Below are 10,000 nucleotides of genomic sequence, written 5' to 3' on the forward strand. Positions count from 1 at the left end.
GAGCTGTCATTAGCCAGGGGATCAGTGAAGGCTATTGCAAGTAGTCCAGCCTTTGGGAATTTGACTGTAAGTGGACCCACTGTATGGAAGCTTGCACAACTCAATCACTAAGCTTTTTAAATAAAAAAAAGAGGGAGGTTCTGCCTGCTAGGCTATGTTCTTGGAGATCTAATTATTTCTAATTGCTTTAACACTTTTTACTATTAAATTCTCTGTTTCCTATACTAAAATATTCCTGATCTCCAGAATTTGAAGATATTTTTTCTTTAGACAAGGACAAGAAAAAGTGTGACAGAATGTACTTGTTTCTCAGGTCTCTTGTAAACTGTAACTAGTATTTATTTTTGTGCTGGCACCTAGATAACATTCTTTAGTTCTTAAGGCCTCCTCTCACAGGTGTAAGATAGATAGTTCAACACAGTGCAAAAAAATATTACTTTTTGGTATTATAAATTAACGCCAGCTCAATTTGTCAGAGGTTGTAGAGTAACAGGATGAAATCAACTTTCCCTAAGCTTCCTTCTTCCCTTGTTTTAAAAAATAAATATTAATGTTATAAAGGACTGATTCAAAACTTTAAAATTTTTTAATGAATTAAACTAGCATTAAAATTTATAGACTTAAAAGGAACACTGACCATTTAGCATGTACCTTGAAAAGTAAAACTTGTTATACATTTCACCTGTTTGAGAAACAGATGCCATGTATGGTAATTATATGAATGTGTGAGACTAAAACAGGACTTTAGAATGTAAAGATTAATGTACAAATATAATTTTGAAATATATATGGGAATAATTAGTTCACCAGTCATCAGTATCAAATCCCTTTCAGTTATACTTGTGGATGGGGATTATTGAACTATAAGATGCAGAATCATGTTACGGTAAAATACATCTAAATGGCTACCTTTCTTTCAAATTTGCTGTTGTACTATATTTAAATGAAATAGCATAGACATTAAACACTTAATTTTAGTATTTTATACCATTTCCATAAAGAAATTTTTATGTTTTGCTATTTGTATTTTAAAACTTAGTTTAATTTTCATGCTGGAGCAAAACAACGTACTGAGTTGCAAAATTAATAGCTGATTGAAGTGAAAGATAAGATTTTCATTTCTTCTACTCTTATGATTCCCAGATGTTTGTTATTGTTGAAGATCAACAGTATTCTATTTTTTAAAGGTGGTCATGATCATTATTTTAAAAATTACCATGTTGAAATATCCTACAACTTTGCGTTTTTGACATATTAACCCTTTTTGAATGAAAATTTGAACTTTTACTAATTAAAGTATTTTTCCCCAAAGATGGTAACCTTAATTTGTGAATAGTATCTTAGGCATTTTGTTTAAACAAGTGAGAAGCAGTGGCAAATCTTTCATAAACAACTTAATTTTCATTTACTTAAGATCATATCACTCTTATGATAAAGATTATGTCACTTGCCATAACAGCAGATATTCTTCCCCAAATCATGCTTTAAAAAATATCCTTTTTCACTTTTTAAAAATTAAAAATATTCATGTGTTCAATTTTTGTTCTTACATATTCAACTGTGTCCTTCATATTTGGCATTTTGATTTATTAGGCAATTTTATCATTAAAGACTTTTAGCAAAGCAGTACTAGATTTCAAATGCACCGTGCATGGTGTCCATGATGAATTCATTCCACTAGAGCACAAAAGTTATCATTATTTAAATGCTAGTTTCTTTCAGAAGTTTTACATCACAGTCAAGTTTTCAAAATGAGAATTTAGCTGATATTTTGAGCTAAATGTATATGGTTTCTTGTTGCATATGTAGGTTTTGCTCATACTTAACCCTTTCTTTTGGGAATATGCATAGAAATATTTAATAAAATTTAATATTTGTAATTTTAAATGATTAATAATTATTTTAAAATATGTGATAACTATTTAATTTTATAATTTTCTTTTCTTTAAATGTCACATTCAAAATCTTTTGGATTTACTGTATATATTTGGTTAAATAAATGAGGCACTTGGAGAAACCAGACACTGGACATAAAATGTCCATTAATGTCACTGTAAATAATTTTGTTTAAGAAAAAGTTCACAGGAATAGTTATAAACTTTTTATATGTACTGTTGTTTATTCTTAGTTTTTCAGGAAGTCATTTTTTTCATCCATTTGTTTTGATTAAATGGTAAGATGCCAAAAAGATGAGGTTTAATACTAAAGCACCAAGATTATGAGATAGAATGTCCGTGTATGTGGATAGGGGAGTGTAGTGGGAAGTAGAGGTTATTTTTCCCTTCTTACCATCCTTGACATATATAATTAGGTCAATCAATCGATTGATCGATCAATCTAAATACATGCATACACGTACATATACATACAGGTACATGGGAGTAGTGGGTGGAAGAGAAGAAGAAAGCGAGAGAGGTAGGGAAGATGAGAGAAAGGGTGAGAGAAAAGATGAGAGAAAAGACCAGAGAGAAAAGGAGTAAGCAACAAGGACCAGTAGTGTCCCTGGTGGTGGTTGAGATAACACAGTTAACTGCACCGGCCCAGGTCAAGTTTCAGACTTTTGAACATTGTAGTGAATATGGCATAGGATATATGCAGGTTCCTGTTATCACTCTGGCAAATGCCTATCTCACATAGTACAGTTTTATACCAATGGAACCTATAACACTAAGAGGAAAAAATAAAACCAACAAGTCTAGCATTTAGTACTACCCTATCATAAAGTAAGGGGGTCTAATTGAGCTATGTCTTTATATCCTGCTATTTGTACAAATAAAAGACTACATCTTGATGCAAAATAAACACAAAAGCACTGTTGTGACTATAACAGGGAGTCATATACTAATTTATATAATAAGTGGTTGTGCACGCTTTATTCAAGATTATGGCTGCAAGAAATGGCATGAATTGCTGGGTGTGTTTAATGCTGGATTATAGCAATTTGAAACATGTCAAACACATGGCTAATGCCTCATGCTTCACTCATTCTTGCGTAAACCTGCATAGCCACCATCCATTATACCCTTGGTAACAACACAATTCTGCAAGTAAATATTGTTACACTAAGTAACCTTTCAATTCAAGTTGTTTAGGAAGAGAAAATGCAATCTTGTGCAGTCAGTTCCAGTGTCAGTTTAATGTTTCAAAAGGGAAGTGGTGTAGAGAATAAGTATCTGTACAGTGACTTGCTAAAAAAAAAAGAAGAAACAAAAAGGAAAGAAAGGAAAACTTAATGCCGGGGAGAAAGGTAGAACTGTATCATTGGAGTGTAAGATCTGAAGAGTTATTTTCTGATGTGGCTGAAAAGTTGTGTATGATGAAAGATTTAAAAGTTTAACTAATAGTTCAGACAGACATTAACACAGCAACTCCCAGTTTCACCTTTCCCTTTAATGATCTGGAATTTATTTTCACTGATTTTTGTAAAATGTTTGTGGTAGGATTGAGAAGAATGAATAATTTGGTTAGATATGTTTGGAATCACAAGCACATCCACTTTGAAAGAATATGCTGAATTTGTAATTATTTAAAATATACTGTAAAAGGTAAACAGCACTTCTCATTGTGCTAGCACTATTTCCTCTAGGGGAAAATAGATGTAGAGGTGTCACAGGAGAAACTTAGTGAATACTGGAAAGCGTCTTCATTATCCTTGAAGATATGTCCCCTTTATAATGGACATACTCCAAGCTTTCTTCTTTAGGTGAAATGTACATTATAATCATCTAATTACACAATTGCCCTTCTTTTGGTATATTATTCTTGGATCAGATGCTTCTGTTTTGTAGAGAAAAAGTACTGTCACTGTTACTGTTTTTCTTCTACTGTAATTTAACTCTTAGATGATTGAACTTAAAACGTAAATCACAGTTTATACCCTAGGGTTTTAGAAAGTCAAAAATTCCACAAGGGATAATAAAATTCTCTGGTATATAGGAATTGGAAGTTGTGTAGGTCTTTCTTCATAATTGTAGTAAAGATTTAGATTTGTGACTCGCTGCTTGTTGATTATTCTTAATTATTTGATGGCCTTGATTTTTAACACAGTATACATGCAGAATTCTTTAATTCATCCAGTTGATCCTGACATTAACTACCCAAAGGTTAACATGAAGTACAGCACCTGTCTGCTACATTTGAAGATATAGTTTATTTTGATTTTTTGTGTTGCAGACTCCACCCAGAGATAGTATTTCTAATAAATAAATAATAAACATACACATACATATATACTCCGGATGTATTGTCAAAAGTAAAATTTAAATGCAATATGTCGAAGTTATGTCTGTCTGTTTCTACAGTTGGAGAAGACCCAAATTACAATTTTCATATAACTAGTAAAGGCAATCAGACCTTTTCTCTGAATATTTTAAACATTGTGCATGTAAAATTTATGCCTAATTTGAATACTTATTAGCTGCCTAATCTCAGAAAAGAGTATTAGCTTTGTTTTTTCCTTATAAAATCCATCACTATGTATCAGTTTTCATTTGTATGATTTTTCTTTGTTAGTGTTCAATAAGATGTTTAACAAAACCTGTTTATTTATAAACACATTCCGTTCAAAAGTTGTTTGCTATAGTTACAGCAATTGCTTCCTTTATGAATTTAGGATTTTCTTGTTGCTGTTTTTTTTTTTTTTTAAATAAGAACAGCTTTCAGTTGTATAGGTAGTTTCTGTTATAATATTTTGCTTTACTAGCCCAGCTACTGATGGTCTTTTATAAATCAGCAGGTCTTTTTTTTAATTGATTTCTTTAGAGTCATAAAAATAATCTCATAATTTAGGCTTTGATGAAAATACCTGTTAAAACTATTAAATTATGACCATTAATTTTAATAATTATAATATTAGTATGCAAAAATTCTCTATTGGATATGTATCTGTGTTTGTGGTTGTGTCTCTATGTGTGTATGTGTGTCCATGATCACATTTTGTAAGAATCTGGGTAAGAGGATTTCGCTATGACACGAAAAGATATTAAGCTTACATTTGCTTTATAATGAATGCATTTGAAAATTTTTAATAAACAGAGGTCTTAGAATATGACTAAATCTAAAATAGCGAAGTCATATAGTAACAGAAAATTAGATTGAGTGATAAGTTTAACGTCCTTCTTTAGTTTAGGCGAAGTCCACTGTCTGTCTAGTGTTGCTGTTAAAGTCACGGCGCAGCCAGGTTGCTTCTGAAATTCCGTCCGTAGAAGTAAAACAGAGAAGTGCATCCATTAGGTTATGGCATAGGATTCAGATATCTTTGAGAGCCAAAACTGATCTTTCTAAACCACGGATTCAAGATGTACTGTGAAATTCTGGTTTGTAAAAGCACATTGGTTCTTTATTTACTGCAAGGATTTCCACTGATCTTGGCAGGACATCTCATTGCAATCCTGAAAGTACAGTATATTTATGCAGTGAAAATGATAAAACATTTATTACTGTAGAGAAGGTAATATGCATAATTTATGCTGTTTTTAGCACAATCATTAGTGATATTCTTGATAGATTTTATTTCCAGCTTTCATATCTAATACATGCCTGGAAAATTAATTTTCTATCTTTCGTTTATTTGCCTCTGTTAAAATTGAGTTTTAAGTCATCTTCAAGTGAACAGTTTGATTGCTGCTCATGCATAAGCTTAATTACTTCCCAGGAAGGACAGTATTAAATGTTTTAAATGTCAGAAAAATAAATGAATATGAGCTGTTTGATTAAAAAAATAGGCAATATCTGACGTGTTTGCAGCAGGAGCTTTTTCTTAAAATGCCTCCAAGGCAAAATTTTATTTAGTCACAAAAAAAAAAGAAACCCATTATACTATTTATCATCGGTTGATACCATATGATTTGTAACACCCTTACAAAATTTTAATTTTGTATGATTAGCTGTGCATCATTAAACAACAGCCTTGCATAAGATGTGCTGTAAAATTCTGACAGAATCAAGATAGTGAATATTTAAAATAAGGCTGTATAGTCATCCATGGTTGTCAAAGGTAGATAATAGGAAACAGAACAGAGTGTGCAATCGTGCCTTCATTTAAACTGGTTTTATAGGTAGACTCTAAAATGTGGTCGTTCATAAATGCTATTGACCATGCTATATGCATGGTATGTTACTTTGGCTGTTAAATGTAACCACACAAAAATTGCTTATAGAAACCATAATTTCAGTGATTAGTATCTGGATGAAAGCTGAATTTGTATTGCTTTTCTTGGTAAATGACTTTTCAAGCCTTTTTTTTTTTTTCCTCCTAAAGATGCTGTCTCTGTAATTGGCAGAGAGGGACATCTTGATAATGGAAGTGTGAAGGTGTAACGTGTGTTAATTGATACTTCTTAATCACTTTTAGGTATTAAGTCATGATGCAGGAATCTGCGACAGAGACAATAAGCAACAGTTCAATGAATCAAAATGGAATGAGCACTCTAAGCAGCCAATTAGATGCTGGCAGCAGAGATGGAAGATCAAGTGGTGACACCAGCTCTGAAGTAAGCACAGTAGAACTGCTACATCTGCAACAACAGCAGGTAAGTTTTGTTTTCCTCAGTGATTCCTTAAAACAAATAAGCCTGTTTTCTTGAATATGCAAAATGTATTCATAGCAAATTGAGCATGCTGTTTTAAGCTGAAGGATGCTGAGAATTTATTATTATTTGGAACATGATTGAAGTATGAGTAAAGATAGGATTTTCATATTAGTTACGTCATACCAGCACCAGAGTGCCCTTCAAGTGTCAGGCTATTAATTAAGTTCACAGGGCGATTTGGGGAAGATTCTGTAAAGCTTTGTAACAAATATTTTATAGCTTCTAGTTGACTGTCTTAACATTGTGCTGCAGAACGTGATACTTAGTTTTCCACCAGAGGGCCACATTACTTGATACTTGCTTATACAATGAATTTCTTCCAAGTCTGAGCTAAGGTGAAAAGGACCACAAGGACTTTTCACAACACAGATGCTTGCCCGTGATAGCTGCAAATATTAGCTATTAATTAGTTGATATTTGCTGAGAGATTGTGAACCTGTAAACACTATAATCATTTCTGTTGCTTTTCTTGAAAGCTCATTTCAAGATATTTTGAATATACATCTTTTGATAACATTAAAGAGCACTTTTTGTTTTCTGCTAGTGTGTCATAAAATACAGTTATTCTCTTTAAATCTAGAAAAGTAAACAACTGCTCAATAAAGGTACACTTTTAACTAGTCCATTAATCTGTTTATATGACATATTCATTTTTCCTGATTTTGTTTTGTCAATGAAATTTTCTTTTCAACCAAAGAATAGCCACTCCATTCTTCACTTATTCCAGTCTGTGGAAACAGTGACAGAGAACAGCAAGCTTTCAAAGCGTATATTTGTATTAGGCCAGAATGAGCATACCTGTTTGAAAATAAGATTATTCTTGTTTTAAAATCAAGGTTATTTCTTTAAAACTCTGTATTGCATTCAGGCCAAACATAAAAAAATCATTAAAATGAAAATATAATGAATTGTTGTTGAAAAATGATTCAAATTAAGTGCTGTATCATTCACATTTTTGTTAGCATATAATTAGAAAGAATGCATCTCAAAAGTTAAAACAAATGCTCACACTAGAGTAAAATTTAATAGAATCATTATTTTAAATAACAACAACATTTAGAAAGTTATCTTAGAGTATATGTACTGAGTAGTGTCTTAACCTGTAGGCATTGTTTTCAAGAATAATCTTTTAAAAGAGTTAAACATAACACTGTTCTTTATAATTTTGGGATTATGTCCCTTTTCATAGACAGTAATTATTAGGAAGATAGTTTTTATTTTGTTTTGAAATATTTTGTTTTAGCCATCATAGGAATTAAATGCCTCCCAAAGTCCCAGGATTATCCTGTTTTACAGGTTACTTTAAATAAATGCAGTTTTCAGGATAGCCCTTTTCTTCTTTTAATGTATTTGCAGGAACTATCATACCAGCATAGTGCTATAATATTCCTACTGAATCCCCTAAGTAAGAATCCTAAGAATTTATAGTCAAATTCTGTTTCGTCTGAGAATACAGTAGAGAGTGCATTTATACAGGCAAGTGAAATTAACAATTGAAAATGAACACTGCCGTTTAGTACTAACAGACAACAGGTTCTGAAGGGAACTGCAAAGGAGTAACTTTCTTTTTCTTCAAAGCTCTGATTAGATCTTAAATGAAAAGAAAAGAGTAAAATCATAGCTATACTTTATAGTACTCTGGAGGCATTTTTATGATAAAATCTGTAAGGTATGTTTATAACCTGAGTTTGAAGTTTATTTTGTTCTAGAGTTTGTTTATGTAAATCATAAGCAAGAATAAATACAAAAGGTTACATCCCTTAGATAACTCAGAAACTTTAGTCGTGTATTGAAGGTTTGTGGAGTGCCTTCTAGAAGTGATTTAACACAATGGATATAGTAGGCATCTACAAAAGACACTTCAGGATGTGTCTACAGGAAGATATGTAATAATTTAATAAATAAACATGCAAAAACCTTTGTAAATGTCTCTTCCCTTGGTTATGTTTTAACTACATTAATATGTTTAGATACTTCAGGTTATTGAATTTTTGTCCTCCTGTGAGTGTGTTTTAGAATGGGCCTTTAAGTTCATTAAGGATTGGAATGTCTTTTTTGTAAAATTAATGCAGTTAATGCTTTTAATTCTAACATATTCAGTGTATTTCAGAAGGAATACAAACCATGGGGAAATATTCAAACAAATTAAAAAGAAGTAAAATAATTTTGCAAATTTATCTTTACTTGGTATTGTTTAAATATGAAGTTTTGAACAGAGAATTAAATTATTTCTTATAAGTGTAATGGACTAACAATCATTGTTGGCTAAGGGCTCTTATTTAGAAATATAATTTAGGAGGCAGTGAGTGATGTAAACAAAGAAAAATTTTGTTTGCCATGAACTTCTGGCAGAGTATGGTCTGAGAACAGAATGTTTACCTTGATTTTTATGGCTTTTATATTTTTATAGAGGTGAGAAGTTTGACTTATATCAGCCATGTATTTAGGGGGAAGGTATATTTGGAATTCATTGTAAGTGATAGATGGATTGACGGAGTAAAGGGGATTGATAAATGATAGCTAGAATTTTTACCTAAGTAATTTATTAATATTGAAATATTTCTGAAAGCTGAAATATCTTTAAGTTTTAATATTTGCAATATAATGGATGTGTTCGTAGGAGCCATGTCTTTGTTAGTATGCTCTGCTGTTTTATATTCACTGAAAAATTAGTAATAAAACAGCCTTCTCCTGATGAATTACTCTCTCCTTCATTCTTTTCTAATCTTTTAAAATTAATACTAAATACTAAAATGTATAATATATGGAGGTAGCATATTTCAAATGTTGTTTTAGATTAACTACATTGAGAAATTATTCCGCATTAGATGTAGAATTTTATTTTGATATTAGGTTTGCAGAATTAATTGTTTGTGTCACTAAGGTCAAAATAGTTGCTAAAAACTTGATTGCTTTACGGGGTAGATTTGAGCTTGCATTTTGAGCATTCATTAAGTCAGATAATCTTTTTGAATGTTTTATGAGATTCTACTGCTTTGAAGGTGTTTCAGGTGATGATGTTTAAAAACATCTGGTCAGTACTTTCTTACTGTCCCTTCGTTTATCCCTAGTCATGCAAAACAGTTTTTGAGTAGCCATTTAAATGCTAGAATCCACATATTTTATTTTCAAAGTGAAATTGAAGACAGTGACTTTTTTTGAAAGTATAACGTTTGGCATTTAATAAATAACACTATTGCCTGTGATCTTATTTCATTTTTAGTATCTTTAACCCTGATAATATGATTGAGGAGGTGTAAAAATCTTTTAAAAGATTGCTTATGTGTAAAGAAATAAAGAGCTATGCTAACTCCAGCATTTAAACACATCTAGTCTCATTCTATGTTTCTCTCTTCTGTTTCTCTGTCTTTATTGAAGTGTTTTATGTTCATGTATGAATAAAAAATAAT

The 10,000-nt window shown here is 31.3% G+C and overlaps 1 protein-coding gene across 14 annotated transcripts in view; it reads left to right on the forward strand.

Moving 5' to 3' along the window:
• The window catches only part of FOXP2 (forkhead box P2), a 516,090-nt gene that overhangs the window by 265,888 nt on the left and 240,202 nt on the right, over positions 1 to 10,000 (forward strand). For all 14 annotated transcript variants that reach the window (XM_046670389.1, XM_046670390.1, XM_046670379.1 and 11 more), the window contains one exon: positions 6,353 to 6,530. In XM_046670389.1, the coding sequence (XP_046526345.1) occupies positions 6,363 to 6,530 (168 nt within the window). In that variant the 5' untranslated portion in view covers positions 6,353 to 6,362. The remainder of the gene's footprint in view (positions 1 to 6,352; positions 6,531 to 10,000) is intronic.

Source organism: Equus quagga, chromosome 8, assembly GCF_021613505.1.
Source record: "Equus quagga isolate Etosha38 chromosome 8, UCLA_HA_Equagga_1.0, whole genome shotgun sequence".
NCBI lineage: Eukaryota > Metazoa > Chordata > Mammalia > Perissodactyla > Equidae > Equus > Equus quagga.